General features: G+C 42.8%; 1 protein-coding gene across 1 annotated transcript in view; it reads left to right on the forward strand.

The window, feature by feature from the left end:
- LOC112647325 (protoheme IX farnesyltransferase, mitochondrial) overlaps positions 1-24,044 on the forward strand; it is a 127,321-nt gene that overhangs the window by 75,533 nt on the left and 27,744 nt on the right. The window contains exon 5 of the mRNA XM_025428325.3: positions 13,608-13,678. Coding sequence (XP_025284110.1) covers positions 13,608-13,678 — 71 coding nt within the window. The remainder of the gene's footprint in view (positions 1-13,607; positions 13,679-24,044) is intronic.

A 24,044-nucleotide genomic window follows, 5' to 3' on the forward strand; every position in this document is an offset into this window, starting at 1 on the left:
CTGCCCTCCCACTAGTGTCTTTAAGAAGAAACTCAAAAGATAGGTAGTCAGTAAAACTAAAACCTTTTTTGTTTGGAAGTATTTCTTTTTTTTTTTTTTAAGATTTTATTTATTTATTCATGAGAGACACAGAGAGAGGCAGAAACACAGGTAGAGGGAGAAGCAGGCTCCCTGTGGGGAGCCTAATATGGGACTCGATCCCAGGACCCCAAGATCACGCCCTGAGGCGTGAGGCAGATAGATACTCAACAGCTGAGCCACCCAGGTGCCCCTTGGAAGTATTTCCTTAAGACATTAACACTCTTCCTTTAATTCACGTTTGTCAGAAAATTAGATTGCTACTTTTACGCAAGTTGTTGTACAAACAGAAAATTGTGTGTGTGTGTATTCCTAATATTGTAAGAATTGCCTGACACAGAAAGCTGTGATGCAGACAGGAACCATACAGGGGTGTAATCTGTTGTAATTCTTTATTTTTAAGATTTTTTATTTTTTGTATAGTTGTTATAAAAGTTTATATTTTATATATTAGTGTTATGTTAGTTTCAAGTGTACAACATAGCAATTCAGCAATTTTGTACCTTAAGCTGTGTTCACCAGGATAACTGTCACCATACACCATTATTCTATCTGTTATTATTCTTTAAATATTGGGATTTGATTACCAAATGCCACTTATCTAGCTGTATAATCTTACTAATAATAAGTTCATAGTCACACATCAGTTGCTGTAATTCACAGGTGTCTTGAAATGTCGCATGCTTTCTGGGGATCAGCTGATACTTGGCAGAAAAGTTAGAAATATTTAAGTTCTCTGTATGCCATTTTTAAGTCATTAAATTAAAACTTGTAAAGAAAGTTGCCCTTGAAAAACTCAGAACAAGCCTCTGAACCCTACTGTACCTTTTCTTTTCTAGTAACTCCTAGTAAGTAGGAATTTGTAGCCATATGTCTTAGAAGAGTAAACATTTTCCACAGTTCAGTCCAGACTGGAGGAGGACCAGAAATATTTTGTGTGTGGATTGACCTCTTTGTTATTTTCAGATCATTCTGGAAGGTGGTGCCTGCATATACTACCCTCTTAGAACACAGTGACCACACTTAGAGTGCATTACAAGTCTTTGTTCGGCTTTTCAGGAAAGAAGCCACATATTTCAACTTTTGAGGGTTCTGGGATATTACCCAATGTCCGGTGCACTGTGTGTGACAAATGTCTTGCCCGATCAAAGGAATTTTCAGCCGTTTCATGGCTTTCAGCAGAGGGACGGATGGTCCGGGTCCACACTTAGACATATGTTCTGAACGTAATCAGACTCACAATTAAGGCATTTCTAGGAAACCAGGTTGAAGGGAAAGCAATACCTATAGGAACAGGAACAATTGTAAAATCTGTCAGAAGTATGTTGCTTAGTGACTACCATATAACACTTTCTTAAGCCCTCTTTGAAAATGTCCCAATGTATTTTATGTGCTGTTTTTACCCTTTGATGCAAGTGTCATTATTTCTCTTATCATTTATTTATTATTCTTTTGATAGTCATTGTTTTAATTCACCATACTGGTTTTTTAAACTAAAATTCAAAAAATAAATAAAAATAAATAAAAATAAACTAAAATTCATAAAGAAGCACATTTTGTATGATACTTGCTTTAAACATGAAGATTTTTAGTAAGTCGTTTTGAACCTCATTTTAGTGAATTGGTTAGAGACTATTTTAGGATTGTGGGGGAAACGGGCAGCAGAGAAGTTTTACTAACGTCTAAATATGTGTTAAATATTCCCCCCAGCACAGAATCTCAGAGACAGAAGGAACAAGGAGGGTCATTTAAGCAGAGGTTTCAAGTCACTTTGCTAAGATAACATTTGCTCAGAAAGTTGGTGTCTCCTAGCAAACCAGATTATTTCCCTTCCCAGTCGTATAGTCTCCAAAGTTCAAAAATAAACTGTAATCTTAGAAGAAACGTGCTAAGCTCTCAACATGTTACTGAAAATTTACAGAAAGAATGTGTTAACTATTTTTTTCAAAGGTATATATTATCTAATGGGCAAAATGAACGGGACATGGGTTTTTCCCCCCATTCCCACCCTACCCCCCATCCTTGGCCACCTCCTTTTGGCTCCCTCCTTCCCTTTTTCTCTGCTGTGCAGAGCAATGTGATGATTAAACCAACAGGTGCCAGGAGTGCTGGAGCAGGCTGGCTTTGTGCCTACATGCGTACAGTGGAGATATTGTGTCACTCCAGGTTCTGGTGTATTGCTGTGTCCTTACGAGGGAAAGGATAACCCAGTTGAAATACATACTGCAACTCCTGAGGGATTAAGTGTGTTTCCTTTGCTTTATAGTTCAGCATTTTACAGTTTCTTTGTTTGGGAGTTCTCAGATTGCTTAATGATTTCTCTAGCCCCTGGCCCTGGCCCGTTGTGGTGACCAGATGTACGTGAGAGCCGCATTTGAACTGCTGTGGATTTGCCAGTTTTATTGCTCAACACGTGGTATAACCTTTCCTTTTCTGAGTCTCCTACCATTCTTCTGCCACGGAGTACTAGAAAAGGAGATTTTACTTATTTCTTGCCTTTTAAAAATGTTCATGTCTTTTTTTTTTTTTTTTAAAGAGTGGATATTTAAACTCTTTGTGGCATTTTAAGAAGCTGTTTCCGAGGTCAGACTCTTGCCATATTATTTTATCACTGTTAATGTTGTCCGTAAGCATGCCTATTTTGTTTTACAGTTGTGGAGGGATCCACAAGGATTTAATAAATATGATAGCCTTGTGTCCATATTAGATTATGATGAAGCATAGCACTAGTTGAGGAAAGGTTTTCTCATCTCTCCAGCCCTAGTTAAAAAAGTGTGGGTTTTTTTTTTTTTTAATTTTGCAATCTAAGTCTGTTCATATAACAGCCGTTAGTGGGCTTTAGTACATTTATTTGTGCTTCAAAACTGGACTTCCGAATAAACTATTTTAAAAATGGTTTTTTGCAAAGATGGGATTATACTCCTTGGCAGCTGTTAGAGCAGAAATTCCTTTGAGCTTATTTGGAGGTTTTGGAGGGCACTTAGCCTCACCCTGGACACCCCCTGCTACTGATCATGCTGGCTCAGATGTGGGCCCCAGACTTCACAAATACTAGGAAGAGAGACCATGGTCTCTCTTTTCCAGATGCTAATCTTGTACTAAAGTCAGATAGTGACATCGGGGTATATGTGGGGCTTGGGGGGAGGGCTTGGGCTGGGGGAAATTAAACATGTTTAGGTATAGATAAGGGTAATCTAGCCAAAAGCCACAAGCTGAATATGCTGCAGAGAAAAGGGATAGTTGATGAGATAGCTTTCCTGGGAGGTGGGAGGGAACCAACCAGCCCGGGTGGAGGGACCACGTGTCCATGTCCGAGTCCACAGGGGTGAGAGCAGGATAGGATAGTGTCCTGTTAGATGTAGCGCATGGAAGGGAGGAGCTGGGAGGTGCCTGAGAGTGGCCAGACCTGAAACCTCCTCATGAAGAGGCGCAGCCAAGTTAGCAGGAAAGGTTGTGCAGGCCAGCCCAGGCGGAAGAGCCATGTGAAACTGGGGGTAATGAACTTGTGGCGGGGAGGGTGGGCTTTCCAGCACACTCCACGTCTCCCCAGCACCCGTGCCAAGAGAAGCTGACTGCAGGGCGATGCAGCGAGTCCTGGGACAGTGACCGAGGTGGCCAGACGGGGATGGATGAGGAGCTGGCCACTGCGCTCCTGGCAGGTGGTTCCCAGCAGGTGGGCGGGTGGCTCCGAGGGCCACCCAGGGAAGCCCTGCGGGCCAGCTTGTGTCCAGAAAGATCACTTTGGCTGCTGTGTGAGAAATTGGTACGGGGGATCTGGACCAGTACCAGGAAGTAATAAAGAGGCTGCTATAAAACCTAGGGGAGAAGTGGGGGTGGCATTCAAGGAAAGACACTGAGCCCACTGTGGAAAATGGGCAAAGATACAGATGCAGTGAAATGCCGGGACACCTGTACCCCATGTTTGTAGCAGCAATGTCACAATAGCCAAACTGTGGAAGGAGCCACAGTGTCCATTGAAAGATGAATAGATAAAGAAGATGTGGACTATGTATACAATGGAATATTACTCAGCCATCAGAAATGACAAATACCCGCCATTTGCTTCGACGTGGATGGAACTGGCGGGTATTATGCTGAGTGAAATAAGTCAATCGGAGAAGGACAAACATTCTATGGTCTCATTCATTTGGGGAATATAAAAAATAGTGAAAGGGAATAAAGAGGAAAGGAGAGAAAATCAGTGGGAAATATCAGTGAGGGTGACAAAACATGAGAGACTCCTAACTCTGGGAAACGAACTAGGGGTAGCAGAAGGGGAAGTGGGTGGGGGGTTGGGGTGACTAGGTGACAGGCACTGAGGGGGGCACTTGACGGGATGAGCATTGGGTGTTTTGCTATATGTTGGCAAATTGAACTCCAATAAAAAATATATATACAAAGAATAAATAAATAAAAATAAGTGTCAAAGATTTCCAGGGAAAAAAGAAAAAGAAAAGTGAAATAAAACCTTTAAGGCTTTAAAAAAAAGAAAAGAAAATGGGGGTACTTGGGAAATACTCAGGATCAATGTTTTGTTCTCCTGTGATTCTTTCTGCAGGGGGGAGGGGAGTTCTGATTGGCTAAGGCTCCATAAATATGGGTTTTATGCTAATTTCTGAAATGATATAGTTCAGAAATTCTTTATTATTTAGCTGAAAGAGGGTCTGTCCAGATACTGTAGTTGTGTCATTTATGTAAAATATTTTATTATCTTTTTTTCTGAGGTAGAAAGCACATGGTTTTTATAGGCAATTGTAAAATACAGAAGGGCGAAAGATAATAAATCACCCCGTATCTTTCTACCCAGAGACAAATCTTGTAAATATTTTGAAATATTTTCCTTCCACTTTTTCAGAAAGCAGTGTTACTAATCGAGATCTCTCGGACAGGAGAACGGGTGACCTATCGTATTGTTTTTGAAGCTGGTCAAAATTGATGAGACTTTCTGAGTTTTGTTCCTTATAGGTTGTTATAGGTTGTGGTCCTCTGGGTCTCTTAAAAGTGCTGGGTGACCTTTTAGGCCTTTCTGTTATTTTCCATGAAGAGTGAAGCCTTCAAATACAGCTTAATAAGAGATAGATGGCTCGAGTCACATGTTTAGAGGGGCACATTGCCCCAGTCACCACCTGAGATGAAAAGCCACTTCTGAAGAATGCCAGAGCACATATGCACTGGTTGCTTCAGATGCCTCGTGGGGAAAAATCAATGGGAGGGTACAAGGAGTCTTACTTCACTTGTTTATTTGCGGTTATGGCAGTAGAACATTGGTAACAGCCAAAGAGTAATGGCTGGCTAGGTATCTTAGCCGACTTGTAAGCTGAAAGTAATGACATGTGGAATCCTGGTGGATAAGGGGCCTCTCCCCTTTATTTATTTTTTTTAAGCATCCCTTTTAACTTGGTCTGAGATTGATTGAGACATTATCTTGGACCTTGGAAGCTGTGAGCCCTATTGGAATGACAAACACTTGTTGACAGCTTTGACAAGATGGATGGAAAAACAAACTCCGGCAAGGTTCACATGTTTGTTTCTCCATTGAGTCTCGAGAAGAATGTTGCTCTCATGATTCGACGTAGAGAAAGAAAAAGTTGCACCTTGTTATCAAAGTCAATATTTTCTGAGCCTGACTTACAGACATCTCTAGAATACATCTACTTTTTGTGTAGCGTTTAATTAATCAGAGTAAGAATAGGAAAGTTCATCACGTGGGGCAGGTTATCTATCCACCCTTGGTATCTGTGTCATTTTCACTCGTGAAATGCCATAGTATCATAAGGACACATTATCTGTTAGGATTAATTGATAGGTACATTTTATATCTGAACATCAGCTCTTTGGAGTAATAATAATTACTAATATTAAAGCATGGTGTAATATCTCCTAATAAATATTTATCCATTAGTGTGATAGTGTCCTGTATCTTCAGCATGTGGGAATGAGGAGAAAACAATGATCCATTTCCTCCAACATTAAATAGAACTATTAAATTGATTCCTGAAGTGATTATGAGACACAAATTAATAGAAATTTTTATGTTCATATTGATTAATGCCTTTCAAATACTTATACTGGGAGTACCTTTTCTACTGTAGGCAAGTTACTTTATAAGTATGACTTGTGAAATGAAGTGATTTGGGGTGTTGTCAGTTTTATGGTGAGTCATAAATAATTTCACTGCTTCTGTCTGCCTAACATCTTCCTACTTTCTTCTGGTAATAGCATTTTTCTTCCCTGTAGAGAAGATAACATTTGTAGCTTGCGGGAGATACCGCAGCGTGGTGTCTCTCCACCAGCACCCCTCCCTTGCTCATTGGATAGTCACCTCACCCCCTAGCCATGAGGATGGTTCTGGACTTTTAGAGCTGTCAAGAAAGCAACTTTACTCCTGGATTGCCAGGAGCTTGGGAGTCTGAGGCTGCCAGTGCCATTTTGGCTGCTCCATGGGAAGGGCCTACAAGCAGGAATATGCCAAGCACATTCAAGGTGTCATAAGATCTGGAATCATGGTGGCCCATTTGACACCGAATCTAGTAACTCCTAAAAGCAAGTACCACCCTGTTGTGAGAGAGAAAGCTCCACTTCTCTTTGAGCTACTTTGAGTTGTCCTTCTACCATTAGCAGCCACAGGGGCCAACTGCTAGAACAGATGATCAGATCACTGGTGGGTAAGAAATGGGGCTGTCAGTGGGGGAGGGATTATATGACTGGAAGGAAGACAGTGAGGTAGGGAACCTGAGTAAAAAGGAAAAAGTTCAAAATGAAAAGAATTCGGTTGGATTTTTATAAGGAAAGAGACTAAGAAACTTTTTTTTGTAAATGAACATAGTTGGAAGAAAGTAAATTGTTTGCTGAAGGAAAGAGCAAATATTCCCTCATGTTCAACACATTGCTCTGCCTTCAAAATAGTTTACAGTCTTCATGTATGAGGCCACTGGAGGCCAGAGGTACAGCCCCATACAGGGCTGACCAAAACTGCAAAGGGCCAGAGGATGGAGCCTCAGAGGTAACTGGACCCCAGGAACCCATGTTGGGTCTTTTCTCCACTTCCCTCTACCCCAGTCCATGGACACCAACAACCGAAAAGAAGGGAGGATTTCTTTTCCTGGTCTTTTATTTGTAAAATCCCAGGAAAGATGCTCAAGGGCCCAGTTTGAATCAGATACCCATTCAGTAAGCCAATCACTGTGTCAGGTATGGATACTGGGTTATATGGCCATTGGAGAGCCAGTAAGCAGAGCCTTCCACAGGCAGGTCATGCACAAGCCTGGGCCCCGAGAGAACCAGTGTGGCCTGAGCAGCCGTCCAGATGGTGTTCACTGCAGTCTAAATTACTTGTGCCGTTATTCAAAGTAAGTAGTCAGAGTATGTGAAAAAAGGGGCAGAGCAGTATATCCTAAGAGTTGGTAATACTGCATTTGTATTTTATTTTTAACACCAATTGCAGAAGTTTCACTTAAATGCTCCAGAAGTAGTTGCAGGCAGCTGAAATGATAAGAACATTATGAAAAAATTATTATCAAGCACAGGAAAAAAATGCAAGTAGATTAAGTCAGCTATGGGTTCTAAACTCTTTAAATTTCTCATCTAACTCTACAATGTGTTTTGGAAATGTGCTTGAGATCTCTGATTAAAAGCAGTAAACCCAACTGAAAAGCATTGTAGAAAATGCATGAAAAACGGAATAAAGTAGCAGGATGAACTCTGGTCCCCTGGGGCTAGGAAGGCTTGTCAAGCACTCACTGAAATGAACCATCAGTCTTGGTGAGCATGGTTAGCGTGCTCTTTCTACCCAGATGTTGCTTGTCTGGGAAATGTAAGCGTTCATGGAAGTCAGATGCTCCTGCCAAGTTCTGGTACCCTGAAGCTGGATTGTACGTTCTAGTTGGTTCTAGACCTCAGTTCCCATCTTTGGGTGGCTGGCATATCAGAAACACAGACAAGCTAATATCCTTTCTTCATCCAGATAAAATAATTCATTCAGTTCCTGAGCTAAGACTTCAGATCTACTAGAATAGTTATTGATAGGAATTTCTGTGTTATATTAGGTAACACCTTACCAGCATTTGAATAACATGATTTGTAATTGGAATCCTCATTCATCCCGGGAAATTAAATTAATAGATTGCAAAGAAAAGATTATTTCAAGTACCTATAGGATGTGTTTGAATGTCGGGGTAGGGAGGGAATTTAAACAGAACATTTTAATTACATGTAACTTGAACTAGTTCCATAAAGAATATAGACTTTCAGGGGCAAAGAATTCTTTAACACTTTGTAAATCATTGTAAAACGAATGAAATACAATCTACAAATGTATATATTAATTTCACTGATGGCTCATTTAATCAATTATCTGTGCCTATTTGCATAGCTCTCTTTCACATGAAAAATTATTAATTCACATATCCCAGGAAGCCTGTCATTCAGAACTCCAGATAAGATGAGCATAGTGTGAAGTCGAATACTTTTAAATAGTGGCACCGTTGACAGCGACAGAGAAGCAGCCTCTATTGGGGTTTGATCAGAACATCAGAAGCACTGTGAGTTATTTAAGGGATGTGTTCTAGGGACTCACAGCGATGCGGTACTGGGAGTGAAGCAGTCTGGAAAGCTGCTGTGCCTGTACCTGGCGCCAGGCCGAAGTAAGCAGAACAGAGAAGAGAGGAGAGGAAGAGCCACCTGAAATCTACAAAGTTGAGATGAGACTCATCAGAACAAAATAGAACCCGTGTTTGTTGCTGCTTCCAAGCCGGCAGCTTTGATGATGCAGGTAACCTGCAGAAGAGCACAGACTCGGTTCAGTATTAATGAGAAGTGGAGCAGCTCAGGGCTTGGCTACAGCCCAGAGAGCTGGCAGGAGCTGGAGAAGCTACAGACCCATTGTGCCTCCAGGCCACGAGGGCAGCCAACAGATCTTCAACAGTGGGGTGTGAGCTGCAGTAGTGCCTGGGCGTATACCAGTTTTCCAAGTGTGAGCATGGCTACCACTTCATTTCCAGCTTCCAGATAACGTGCAAGCTCTGTGGCTATCCTGAGCCCTCCAGCTGTGCAGGAACAGAAATGTGGGCAGTGTAGTTCCTGCATAACTAAACTGACACAACACAAACACAGTGGCCTTCACAGTTCACTCCTAGTCAGCTTAGCACTTAGACACACTTCTGCCAAACTTAGCTTCCAAATAAGGTGATAGCAAAATTGTGTTTATGCCAAACATGATGAAATGATCCATCTTACAATCCAGAATTCTCTAGTCCCTTTCTGCGTCTTTGGTGATGTTCCTTTCTCTTCAAGCTGGGTCACAATCCTTCTTGATGCTGTATAACCTAAATTCTGAGACACGAGATTAAATACTATTAGCATCTATTGAATGGTAGCAGAATGGGAGAGAGGAATAAAAACTTTGGTTTATACATATGAATATGATTATATTAAAATAAGAGAAAAGTACTCAGAATTATTACATTCCTTGTTTCTGCCCCTAGTCACAGGACCACAGCTGGTGTTTATAACTACCTTTTTCTGCCAGCCATTCCATATTCCCTCTGTCCTCGGCAAGCACCTCGGACGGTTGTAGTTCCTTGCCACAGAAGATGACCCAAAACTGAGTTCTTGAAGGGCCTGGAAGTAGAACTCTTAGACACTGCTAGTAGGAATATAAAGTGGCAGTCCCCTTTGTGAAACAGCTTAATAGCTTTTTATGCAATTTCAACATATACCTGCTATATGATGCCCTCTATTTATAAGGAAAAAAATATGCCCACACAAAGACTTAAACACAAATGTTTATAGCTACTTTTTTGTAGTAGCCCCAAACTGGAAACAACCCAAATATCCATCAAGTGAATAGATCTATACTTGTGGGTATTACTGTGTATAGAATATTGCTCAGTAATAAAAAGGAATGAACTATTGATACACCAAGCAATTTGATGATCCCAAAATAATTATGCCTAGTGAAAAAAAGTCTGGACAGAAAGAGTGCCTATTATAAAATTCTGTTTACATAAAGATCTAGAAAATGCAAGTAATCTATAGGGGCTCAAAGTGGTTCAGTGGCTGTCTGAGAAAGAACTGTAGGTGTGGAGGGCATTACAGCAAGGCATGACAAAATTTGGGAATGATGGATAGGCATAGTATCAAGGCTGTAGTGATATCTTCATGGGTATAGTTATAAGTCAAAACTTAACCACAATATATACTTTATATGCAGGTATTGTATGTCAGTTATACTGTGGTAAAGTTAAAAATAAAAAAGATTGGACCTAAAAATGGATAATCTGTATGTTCTTGACCAGCTACATTGATATCAATGTGGTATGAAATCATACACAGATTTATTTACCTGATCTGCTGCTTTTGAAATTGTGTAATTCTTGACAAGTATGTATTTCATGTGCATTATTTCAGTTTTACACAGGGTTCAACCACACTTCCCAGTGGTTGAGACAAGTGCCATGCGGGTAGAAAGGAAGAAGAGATCACATCAAGTCAGAGGTTAGGGCTTCGGTTTGGGTGGTTGAACTTGAACTTGGTCTTGATGGAAGGTTGAGTTTGTTAGGTAAAGAATCAGAGGATGTCAGGCTGATGAATGGGTACAGATGTAGGTGAGAAATGAGCAGAAGCTCTTTACGTGATGTGCTACAGTGTGGCATTGTACACCATCTTCCTAAATCCTCCTAGCAACCTCATTGGGTAGAGGGATTATTCTCATCTACTACCTAAGAAGCTAAGGCTCCAGGTATCAACTATTTCCTCCAGCCTTAGACTTAAAAGCTGCTTGAGTCTCTGACTCCCAGGGGCACTTGGCTGTGTTTGCAGGATAGTGACAAGTGATGAAGGGATAGAGGTAAAGTAAGTGATAAGGTTGGAAGTAGTGATGGGGTGAGATAAGCGTTGGCCTTTAACCAGTGTAACTTATAAAAAATTTGGACTTTCCAAGTCCACTGGGGAATGAACAGTGAGGAGAACATTAAATATTTTTGAGCAAGTAGTTCTATTATGATTCTGTACAAGTAATAATAGTTCAGTGAAATGGGAAGGGTAGATTTGAGAGATATTATGAAGCCCAGATTATCAGAACTTAGTGATGAACTGAATATAGAAGAAATGAATAGAAGAAATCCGAGCTGATTGTAAAGATTTTGATATGAGTTAAAAGAGAAAAAGTGATACATTTGACCAAAAAACAAAACAAAACCTCTGGAGAAGTACTTGATTTTCATGGAAATGCATTGAGTTCAGTTTGGAACACATTGAACTTGCGATTACGTTAAAACATCCAAAAGAAAAACACTAGCAATCAAGTGATACTACAAAATTAGAGCTTGGGACCCATCCGGTCAGGGTTGCACACTTTGTGGTTCTGCATAAAGATGGGAGAGTGAGGGGCACCTGGGTGGCTCAGTGAGCAAAGCGTCTGCCTTCGGCCCAGGTCATGATCTCAGGGTCCTGGGATAGAGCTCTGCATTGGGCTCCCTGCTCAGCAGGGAGTCTGCTTCTTCCTCTGCCTCTACCCCTCTCCTCTGCTCTCTCTGTCTCTCATATAAATAAATCCTAAAAAAAGAAAAAAAAAAAACCAGGAGAGTAAATCCATGGGGTAGATCCTTGGGTAAGGCTTGTAGGTTAGAGGGTATAGCAGGGTATTGGATCCTCTTCATCTCCACTGCCGCAGACCTTGCTAGGCCCACACCATCTGCACCCAGTCCGTGATAGCCAAAACCACCATCCAAGTGGCAGTCATAGCAATTGCCCCAAATCCATCTCCTACATGTTAGCAAGGCGTGTGAAGCTCTCCATGATCTGGCCCTCCACCTACCTCTGGAGCTTCATCTCCAGCCATCCAGCGACACTGATGACAACAGTGGTTAAATTAGTCATTATTAAGCACTTTGTCTCTGCCGGTCATTATGCTGTAGGTCAATGTCTTATTAATCCACACATTGACCTTGCTAGTTACATATTATCACCCTCACTTAACGGATGAGGAAACAGGCTTTCAGACAGTGTTACGAAGCCAGTAGTAGTTGGTAAAGCTGAAACATAACCGTCATCTCTCACTACAAAGCCTGGACCTTTAACCTCTGTGCTACTCTCAACTCTTTCTAGCTACTCGAGCATATCATGAAGTTTCTGCCTCCTGTGCCTTTCTTTCTGTATGCTTCCCCTTGCGTCTGGACTGCTCTTTTCTTCCCTCCACTCCCCTTAAAGCATCCGACTCCTGCTGAGTCTTTAAGTCTGTGTAAGAGTGCTTGAAGGATGTTTGCCCTGCCCTGGCTGGCTCAGAGCCCATTTTAGCACATCTCCCTTTCACTCTACTAGGCCTATTACTATAATCATCTGTATCCCAGTCTTTCTGTTACATTAAAGGATGGTAAACCTTTTTTAGTAAAGGGCCAGAGAGTAAATATTCTAGGTTTTCTGGCCCGTGCCATTTCCGTTGCAACTCCTCGACCTGGCCATTGTGGTGTGGAAGCAGCCATAGCAAGGCATAGACAAGTGGGTGTGGGTGAATTCCAACACAACTCTATTTACAGACACTGAAATCTGACTCTCCTATAATTTTCGCATGTCACAGAATATTCTTCCTCTTTGGATTTATTTTTCCAGGCATTAAAAAAAACATTATCATTTTGTGAGCCATAGAGAAGCAGGTGCAGGCTGGCTGTGGCCCCTGAGTCATAGCTTGCTGAGCCCTACATGATAGTGTGAATTTCTTGAGAGCAGATCCAGTACCTCATCGTCGGGGTGACCATACCAGTGTGTCATCCAAATGGGGATGCTTTGAGAATAAAAAGGGTTGCTGTTAATGATGCTGGGACCACAGGTGTAAAAGGGAACTGCCCCAGGCAGAGAGAGGGGTAGTTAATCTAGTCACGGTAGTGCCATGTTGGTTGTGCACAGTTTCCCTTGGGGTCTTAATTACTTCAGCTTTGGCTCTTCACTTTAGTCCCCCATTTCCCAGGGTACATTTATTCTTAGTTAATTCACAGGCTTGGGGATGAATGGAAGGTTCTGAAATCCTCTGGAGCAGTGAAGCTTTATACCCATAACAGTGACTGAAGGAAAAAACTGTATATTTAACAAGTGGTTTTCCAGATGGATCAAAGTGGAACTGTGCATATTCTAAACAACTAATGCATATAATTTTTACCTTTTTTTGAAACTTTTTTTTTTTTTTAAGATTTTATTTACCCATGAGAGACACACAGAGAGAGGCAGAAACACAGGCAGAGAGAGAAGCAGGCTCCATGCAGGGAGCCTGATGCAGGACTCCATCTCAGGACCCCAGGATCATACCCTGAGCCAAAGGCAGGTGCTCAACCACTGAGCCGCCCAGGTGCCTCTGCATATAATTTTTAAATATGTCTCTCCCAGAGAATTTTCCTCCATTGAGTGCCAAGAGTGTGAGTTCATATTATCAAAATTAAAATGACATTTACTGTGGACAAAAAGTATAGAACTGAAGCAGAACAGAAGAATTGTTTCATGTTATATTTAATGTCTTCTCTTTTTTTTTTTTCTTTTTGCAGTTTTTTGAGGTGCCATTTGATTCAAACATGAATAGGACAAAGAACAGACCTCTGGTTCGTGGACAGATCAGGTAAAATCATGAATATAAGTCTCTTTCACCTTCTAGAACATTCCTGTGCTCGTTTATCCTGAATCATGCCCCAGTCTTTTGCCTTGAGTTGTGAGGTGAAAATACCCCCACCCCCACCCCCACCCCCACAAAGGGACACGTTGGTGTGGGTGCTCAGGGCTTCTTAACTCTACCCAAAGTGTATGACAGAGCACTTAAAATGGATCTAAGATTTACAGTTCTGTGGTGGGAGTAACTCATGCAGTGGATTTCTTTATGAAATTCCATTTTGAAACACGAACTTGTTTCACTTGTAGCGCCTGTGGGTAACAACATTCCATTAACACAGATGATTTCAGACAAATCCATATAGGGTCTCCAAAGAAAGATCTGTCTGAAGCCTTACTTTTTCAGACAAACTGATAATGCTGTTATCTGCCGAGTAAAGCACTACCCCCATTACTCTACTTTCTACCAAATTCAATTAAGTAGAACTAAAAGGCGTATAAATATTTTAATATCACTAATGGTTAATAATTAAGCATTTTACTTCCTGGAGACCTTGAAACTGGCATTTTAAAGTATTTTTTAAAATCCAGTGGATATTCGTAAGCCAAGAAGAATAAAACAAACCAAATGGTTTTACTGACTATTCTAAATCAGTGAATCCAGGCAATGCCCTCATGGAGCCTAAAATGTATTGGGGTAACACTTGTGGATCAAATAATCACACATATTAAGTGAAACCATAAAGGAAACATGCAGGTACTGTCAGAAGTCTATATAAAAATGATTTTTAATATTAGCTGTTTGGAGCCATTCAGTTCTTAAATGAATTTAAAATACCATTATATTGCAGAAAGCAATGAAAACATACAAGAACAGAAATCTCATATCTACTGATACTCGATTTCTTTTTTGAAATATAAATAAAGCCATCTGCGTTTTTATTTAAAAATGTCAAAAGTACTTTTATCTGAGTAAAGTTGTTCTAGAAGAGCAAATGCAAGCTCTGTAGCCTATCTCAAATGCTAGAAGCTGCTCATGCCACTGCTCGGATCGCAGGGAAGTCCTTATGCCTTTCTTCAGGGAAATTAGGCTTCTCTGGAACCAAGGGAAATGTGGGACAAGCCCAGCAAGTAGCCATTGGGCATATAAGGATGATCAGATAAAGGCCTGCCATTCTCCTGGTATCTCATCTCACTTTGCCCATTGTGGCTGTTTTCTGCACCCAGAGAAGCCAAATCTACCAGGGCATCCAGAGAGGGGCCTTGGTAGTTGGCATTGGCCCGTCCTTTACGGGAGAGAGGTTGCAGGACAATTATTAGTCTTGCTAAACCGGTACCTTCCTCTTTTGTTGGCAAGATGACCCGGGCAGGATCTCATTTATGATAATACACCTTAATTGCTACCTAAAGTAGCCTCTAAAAGGGCAAATTATAGGGCTGGAAAAAAGATTCCAGCTTATGTTAAGAGCTAGGATGTATTTTATTTAAACAGGTACAAAGAGCGGTTACAAGTCTGGGGCAGAAGAAATATTGCACTGAGAATCATGGTTTTAAAACTGAAGACTTTGTATCTTGCCAGTTAGTGTTTATTATAACCTACTGAATGATCATCTACTACACAGATATTTTATAAGTGGGTAGCTGTGGGGCTATAGTAGAACGTCTTACAGACCACCCATTAGCATTAATTTCTCAGCCCTGGTGGTTCTGACATTCACAGTAGCTATTGGGCACTTAAGAGCAAAGCCCAACCAGTTTATTTTGAAATTCTCGATTTGGTGTTTACTGCCCCATATGATTTGGGCTGCTCTGCCTAGTTGAATCTATCCCACTTCATAGATTTTGCAGTTTGGCGCATGAAGTAAGTTCCCGACATTATTGACAGGCAGCAGTATAGTAAGTCTGGGAAGGAAACCCTCAGACATCTTTGCTAATGACAGCTGTTTGCACATTTGTACCTAGCTTGGCCTCTCTGTTCTAAAGAAATACTGTGAGCATTTACAGTAAAATAGACACGTGTGTGTGGCATTAATATTTTTAGTCATTGCAGTTTATTTTGAAGATTTTTACTGACATAAGTAAAATTAGGGATGCTCAGTGGTTGAGCTTCTGCCTTGGGCTCAGGGCGTGATCCCAGGGTCCTGGGATCAAGTCCTGCATCGGGCTCCCTGCATAGAGCCTGCTTGTCACTCTGCCTGTGTCTCTGCCTCTCTGTGTGTCTCTCATGAATAAATAAAATCTCTTAAAAAGAAAAAAAGAAACAGTTATTTGGAGCGATCTTACCTGTTTTCAAAGTTTGCTTTAAAAAAATGTAAATATTTCTGGGCACCTGGGTGGCTCAGTTGGTTATGTGTCTTCTTTCAGCTCAGGTCATGATCCCAGAGTCCCAGGATCCAGCCCAATGTGGGCTCCCCACTCAGCAAGGAATCTGCTTCTCCCTCCGCCCCTCCCCTGTTCATGCTCATCTTTCTCTCTCTCACTCTCAAATAAAAATAAAATATAAATATTTCAGTACTTACCAGGCAGTAACATAAAAACGAAATTTAGATTAGCTTCTAGGGTTAGGGAGAAAGAAGCAAAACACTTGGAAAGGGAAAGACGTCAGAACGTGGAAGTTGGATGTGTTTCTGTTACCAGGCCTGCATTGGTAGGACCGCTCAGTGGTGGCATTACCAAATCCTTCCTTCCTATGGCCACCTGCGGGACGCATTTGTAGGAGAATGTTGTCCCCGTAGAGGAGTGTGCTAGTTACCGAGAGGTGGGTGGCAGGCTCTCCATTCTCTTAGGGTCACAGTGAGGAGGTGGTGGCCCACGTGCCTAAGGGTAGGAAGTGCTGCCACAGAGATACAGTTCACTCTACAAATGTATTTTTGAATGCATCTGCCAGCTGGGCACTATGCTGGACACCAGAAGTGCCTTGGTAAATGCTGCAGGAGGCACCTGCCAGGAGATGCAGGATCACAGAGAGAACCTGACCAAAACTTCGGGAGTCCAGGGTGACTTAGTTGAGGGGTGAGGTCTTGAAGCTGAGAATGAGAGGATGAGGAAGAGCTGACCCAGCCTGATCTTTCCCATGTTCTTTCTGCTTCTCCCTCTGGCCACACCTTTGCTGGTGGTCTGTAGCCTCCTTCTGATCTCGTTCTCTCTACAGACACTGCACTCTACACTGTCTATACCTCCAGGCCAGACCACTCTTCTGTGCAGAGACCCTTTGAAAGTCTTTTCTGGGTGCCTCTCTAGGTATCTCAGCTCTGCAAGTGTGTATCCCAGTATATCACTTCCCCTCCCACACTGTCTTTTGGTTAATTGACATTCCAAAGTCAGGCACCTCTCAGTCACCCTGGACTCTCTGTCCCTCCTCCTTCATCCAACTATGGACTAGACTGTCTTTCCAGCCCCCAAGGGGAGCCCTGGAGTCTGCTCTCTCCTCCCAGTGCACTCCTGTCAGAGCATCCCAGCTTGCCCTGGTCCTTATAACCACACCCCAGCTGATATCCAGCCACTTTTTCCTTCTGGCTTACAACCTTTGGGGTCTTCTAAATATATTTAAGAGAAAACATTTGTTTTCTGTGCTTTGCTGCATCTTTAAGGCCTTTCAGGGTCTGGTCCCTCCCAGCCCTTCCAGCCTCACCTCCTCATAATGTTCACCTTTTCTCATTCACCCCTTTGTGTCTCTTATGACTCAGTGGAACTGCTGGTGTTTTCACCAGAGTGCTGTGCTTGTCTCGCTAGGTATGCTAACCTTCCCCTTCCATGGCCCCAGTGTGTTTTATGCCAAGCGTTCCCTCCCCCAGAAGGGATAGCTCCTCCCACACTCCAGTGAGGGGAGTTAGACGCTTTGTCTTGGAACTCTCGCCTCTGGGCATGCCTCTGTCCTGGCACCACGTAGCGTACCATGTACTGTTCCTTCGTGCCTCTGGCTTTATTATGTTGTGTGTTCTTCCAGGGCAAAGGTTGAGTCTTCCATCTGTGTATCCCCAGTACCCAAGCTCATTTACATGAAGCAATTTCCTGAGTGCCTGCTTTGTGCCCAGCACTATTTCTAATGCCATGATACAGTAGGGAACAGAGCAGACAAAAGTCTGGAACATCACGGGGCATGCATTCCAGCCACCACATCTGGCAGATAGCTGATGCTTAATGACGGATGGCTGTATAGATGGATGGGTGGACAGATGGACAGATGTTAGAGAAGTAGAAATGACTTCCCCAGCATGAGAAATACAGAAGCGAGGACTCTGAGACAGGAATACTTAGCACATGGCATCAAGTGGGTGAGAAAGCCATTGAGACAGGCATGAGGAATTTGTGAGGAGAAAGCGTGAGCATGAAGGTGGGGGGTGTTCTATAGACCTTGACTGATGCACTGACTCTGGATAGAATAGGCGGAGAATAAAGCAAAGGCCATGCCAGGTAAGATGCACATGAGGAGCAAAGGTGTAAGGAAGGGAGTGCAAAATATGTGTTGAAGGATAAAAATAAATGACTTGGCCAGACTCAGAGGGAAGGATTTGAAGGAGTGTGGTAAGGAAGCAAAGCGGGAAGGAGGCTGAGAAAACGTGCCTGCCACACCAAATTGTGAGGGCTGTTCTGTAGGGATTGGACCGTAGTCTGTGTTGTGTTGGGGCGGGCTCTTCAGCAGCACAAGACACGAAAAAGAAATAACAGGCCTGCATATTGGAAAGGAAGAAATGAACCCTTCATTCACAGATAATGTGACAGGTTTACATGAAAAATTCAAATGAATCTACAAAAAAGCTACTAGAACCAGTAAATGAATATAGTGGGGTCATGAGACACAAGACCAGGACACAGAATCCAGCTGCAGGAAGCTAGGCAAAGAATTCTTACATAAAACACAAAAAGCACAAACCATAGATGGAATAAAAGGTAAATTGGACTTCACCAAAATAAAAATTTCTGCTCTCCCAGAAACACTTCTGAAAATGGCCAGACCAGCCACAGAGTGGGAGAAAATACTTGCAAAGCATGAAGCTCACGAGGAACTTGTGTCCAGAATACATACAGAATCCCTGAAACTCAATAATAAGAAAACAACCCAATTAAAAAATGGGCAAAATATATAAACAAACACTCCACTAAAGTAGAACTACACATATCAAATAAACACATAGAAAGGTTTTCAATATCACTAGTCATTAGGGGAAATGCAAATGAAAACCACAGTGAGACACCACTGTGCACCTATTAAAACAGTTAACATTTTTAAGACAATAATACCAAGTGCTGGCAAAGATGTGGAGTGACTGGAATTCTTCTATGTGGCTGGCGTGAATACAGAGTGGTACAGTTACTTTTTGTGGAATGGTTTGGCAGATTCCTATGAAGTTAAATGAGATTTGCCATATGACCCCACTACTGTGTGTGTCTGGAAACGTAAGTCCATACAAAGACCTGTGCATGAATATTTGCAACAGTTTAATTCATGATTGCTGAAAGCATCCTAACTGCCCCTCAGGTGGTGTGTGTGTAGGTGCCATGACATGGATACAGCTCAGAAGCATTACAAGTGAAAGATGCCAAAGGTTACACACTGTATGATTCCATGTGTATGGCATTTTGGAAAGCCAGAACTTCAGGGACAGAAATCAGATCAATGGTGACCAGGAATTGGGGGGTGAAAAGAAGGGGATTGAGGACAGAGGAGCATGAAAGAACTTTATGAGGGACAGAACTATTCTATATCTCGGGACACCTGGGTGGCTCAGTGGTTGAGTGTCTGCCTTCAGCTCAGGGCGTGATCCCGGGGTCCTGGGATCAAGTCCCACATCGGGCTCCCTGCAGGGAACCTGCTTCTCTTCTCCCTCTGCCTATGTCTCTGCTTCTTTCTCTGTGTCTCTCATGAGTAAATAAATAAAATTAAAAAAAAAGTACTCTATATCTTGAGCATGGCAATGGATACACAACTATGTATCTTTTTCAGAACTCAGAACTAACCATTTGCCTGAAATGTGTGAATTTTACTGTGTGCAAAACGACTGGACTTTCAGGGTGTACTTGGTTTTCCCTGGGGACCATATTGATGTAAATCGCAGATCATAAGATTTTGGAGTCACACCACCTGGGTTCAGAATCCAGCTTCTCTACCTGCTTTACCAGGCAGGAGCGTCATAGGAAAATGTTCTGTTCTCTTCTGTAAAATGGGGATAATGCCCTTACCCCGTGGGGTTAGATGAGAATGCAGCCCTTCTTCTAAAGCAGACAGTGAATGACTGTGAGGTCATCCCTGTGGTGGTTAGTGCTTTCTCAGCAACCGTGTGCTCAGCATCTCTGGGTGTTGGGCTCCGGCTGAATGCTGGAATATGCCTGACATGACCCGAGTCCTGCCCTCATTACTGTCCTGTGGGGGAGGCGGAAAGTAAACCAGTGAACAAATAAATTGTAAAAGGTCACTCTAGGTGGCTGTCAGTTGCACAAACAGATAATATAGAGCAATTGGTGGAGACCCCTAGAAAAAGAGAAGTATAAGGACGCTGCTCTTGAGGAAGTGGCATATGCGTTGAGGCCCAAAGGGTAAGGATGCAGGGTGGGGGAGCGTCATCGGCAGAGGGAGCAGCAGGTGCACAGCCCAGGTGGTCAGGGTGTGCCTGACACAGTAACAGCGTAGAGTCCACAGTGGCCAGAATGAGCAGAGTGGTGTGGGGTGAGGTCAGAGGGACACCACAGTGAGAAGTCTAGCTTGAATCCTGTGTGCCATGGGAAGCCAGAAATGAGTCCAAAGTACAGGATAGGTGTGATGGCATTTATGATTTTGAAAGAATTCTTCAGAATGTACCACAGCATCACAAGAGTGAGCAGAGGCCTAGTACAGGTTCAGGGGAGTGAATGATGGCCTGGACCGGGATGGTCACAGTAGAAGTCAAGTTTGCCGTTTCTCATTCAGAACGCTGGCTGGCCACTACTGCCTGCAAGTTCACTTGAAATGTGCCTGCTTTTCAAAGCCTTTCCTCTCCTGTGGATCATGAGTCTTGCACAGATAAACCCTGCCAGTCCCGGCCTCCCTGCTTCTACTCCTCCCTTGCCTGTCCACCTGCCTTCTTGAGTTTTTTCTCTTGCACAACTTCTGTATGTCCCTTAAGGAATGTCTTCCTATCTGCATGTAACACCATGTTTCTTCAGTCCTGCAGCCTCTGTACCACAAAATTCATCAGGAGGTAGAGTAGCAAAGCAGATATGAGAATCGAACCCCCAGAGAAGTAGCAGCCCTGCTGTCCAGTCAAGTGCTCACAGCCACCACAGCAAAAATACGTGACTGTTCCAGTTGCCAGTTCCCAATGTGTAGACAGAAAGGAGTCGACCCTGCAGAGAAACAGACCTCTTCAGGAATCCCCATCTCTCTCCTCTACTGGGAGCCATAAAGGCAGAATGGTCTGGTCTGACTGCCCAGCCATCTAAATACAGACCTTCCTTTTGTCACTGCCTTTCATTGAATTCAGTGATTCTTGAACTTTAGTGGACATTATTTCCTGGAATCAGATGTATGTAAACTTGCCTGCACTTTCTGGATCACTGCAGGGGATTTCATAGGATAATATTGAGTATAATGTATTTTCACCGTAGGGCTGACCTAAATAAAGGAAACAAACTGCAGCTCCATTGGGTTTCCAGACCATGAAAATGCACTCCGTCCTGTGACATGTCTGATTTCCAACCTTATTGCTGCCTGCCTTTCTGTTTCTGAGCAGCCACTGTGGCCTCATCTGCATTATTTGCAGTGATGGAGAAAGTGGCATTGGATGCATTTAATAAGCAAGGAGTAGGAAAAAAATTACAGTTTTGGAGATAGCTTAGTTACAATATACGCATGCCCCTTATATTTTAGGCAACAGAAACTTCCTACAATTTTGTTGTGAATCAATGGTAAAAGTCCTTACAACTAAAATACCATCTAATGAGAATAAAATCTGTGAAATTACATTATCCTTTGTTTCATTTTCCCAAGGAGAATACAGAGGACAGTCCTTTTAATTATCTTTTATTGCCTACATAAAATTCCAGTTCTGTATATCTAAGGTATCACTCACCGTTAATAAAAGAAAGACTGTCTTCCTTATCAAGGGTTGGGAAAATACTGCTTTTCCTAGTGGATAGAAAGATGACTTTTTTTTTTTTTTTTAATATGAAGATGACTTGTTTAAATCCTTCCTAACTCTTGCAGACCCATGAGGACCAACTACTTACTCTGATTGTCTGTTCTAGAGAACTGCTGTGGCCTTACAATAATTGCAGGTGGTTAATAGAAACATCCTTTTGCAGCTTCTGTTTACCAAATGTAATTCCTGTGGAAACATTTGACCCCGTGGCTTTCTGTGCTTTTTACTTCAGCCCTGGGGCCTTTGTGGCAGAATTATTCATCACAGTCTGTAATGGCTTGGGGGCCACTTGATGAATTGGAGCGCATTGTACCTCACATCACTTAGGAAGCATCCCAGATGCATGTGGCTAAATTCAGAGTCCTGGTGCATTTGGCTAAAGAGCTCTGGCATCTCCGTTTGCCTGACATACAGAAGATGTCTCCCGGGGACATCTGCAGAGAATGGCTCCAGAGGGTCCGAGTGGCACGATTTTACCCTCTGGTATTGGTGCCTCACCACAGAGTTGATCCCTTATGAACTTGGAGTCCATTGCCTCTGTTCCCCTGGGGCTGAATGTCAGCACAGCAGTGTCACAGCCTGTACCATCCACCATCCTGGTAGTCTGGGCATGCGGGCTGGTAAGGAACTCATCACAGGCAGAATCAAGAAGCATTTGGGATCCCTGGGTGGCTCAGTGGTTTACGCCTGCCTTTGGCCCAGGGCGTGATCCTGGAGTCCTGGGATTGAGTCCCACATCAGGCTCCATGCATGGAGCCTGTGCCTCTGCCTGTGTCTCTGCTTCTCTCACTCTCTGTATCTCTCATGAATAAATAAATAAAATCTTAAAAAAAAAAAATCAAGAAGCGTTGACACCTCCGAGGCTCCTGTTGCCTTGCCCTGTTGATGTCCTCACTAATAACTCCCTCCCATATCATGGGCATGCAGTGCCTTGGAACTCCTTCTCCCCACTGGAGCTCCCTGGCTATTGGCAACATCAGTCCCAATTGTATAAAATGGCCAGTGTGAGGGATGCTTAAAAGAGGATGTTCATGGTAGTTCTTCCTAGATACTCCTCCGTTCTGCTTAGGCAGACCAGATATTTTTCCACTGCAGAAAATAGCTGCTGGAAGCTGACACCTGTTTTTGGCAGTTGTTGGGACCCCATTTCTGCCTGGGATCCTCAAGCTCGAAGACCTAGAGCCCAGCTTGCCTGAGGGCAGGTGTTAGGCTCACACTCTCCCTAGGGTCTCTCTCGTACCTGTTCCAACCCCACCACCCCAGTGGGACCCTTCCTTCCAACTTCATATTCCGACAACTGGTCCCTGTGTAAGTCAGCTGCTGCATCTAATTTTTCTCTTATTCTCCGACTTCTGGAAAGGGTGTCCTCCTGGGGCTGCGGTTACAGGCTAGCTTTTTCCCCTCACTGTCCACCTCCTCATTTTCCTCTCTCTGTGCCTTGACTCTTCTGATCCTACTTTCGCTTGCATGGACTCATCATCAAAATGGCAGCCTCGGCCTTAAGCCCTCAGGTGTCCCAGCTGACGCATGTAGCCAGGTTCCAAAGCCTTGTGAATGGAAATGGGATTGTCCAAGCTTGGGCCAGATAATTCATCCCTGGTCCAGTCCCCTGGGGCAAGGGGAAGGGGAAAGGGTAGAGATGAAGAGGGTCACACAAAGGACCTAAGGCTCCTCTTCCCAGGGCTCCTTCTGCTGAACTTGAGCTTGCCAGATGTGTATCTCAAGGCTTCCTTCTGCTTTGTCACTTTCTAGCTATGACCCACTCCCACCCCCAGTGGACACACTTCATGTCAAATTATTTCCATGAAGATATTAGATTTAACATTTACTAAGTCTTGTATTTTGCCTCACATACAGAGAGGTACGTATCCTACCTTGCTGTCCTGTGTTTGACAGCTTTTCTGTAGGAACGTGCCCTAGTTCTCGTTCTGTCAAAGCCAGGGTTCCCTGTTTCAGGTTCTTTTTGCTTTCAGAGAAAACAGAGGGTTCCAAACACTTTTAATCCACCATCTTTACCTATTTTGAGATCCTTCAGACTTAAATTTCTAATGTATCCTAAACATATATATATTTTTAAGTAATAACATTTTTTCCAGTCTGTCCTAACTAAAATGAATCATTTTGAAGAATGTCAAGGTCTGATGTTTCTTCTGTATATTTTAGAATTAAATAATTCCTAATTCAATTCGTTAAGAATTTATTGATTACCGATAATGTTACCAGCGCTGGCAATTCTGTTTTTATAAAGCTCACAAGGTTTATAAT

Source organism: Canis lupus, chromosome 5 (genome assembly GCF_003254725.2).
Source record: "Canis lupus dingo isolate Sandy chromosome 5, ASM325472v2, whole genome shotgun sequence".
Taxonomy (NCBI): Eukaryota; Metazoa; Chordata; class Mammalia; order Carnivora; family Canidae; genus Canis; species Canis lupus.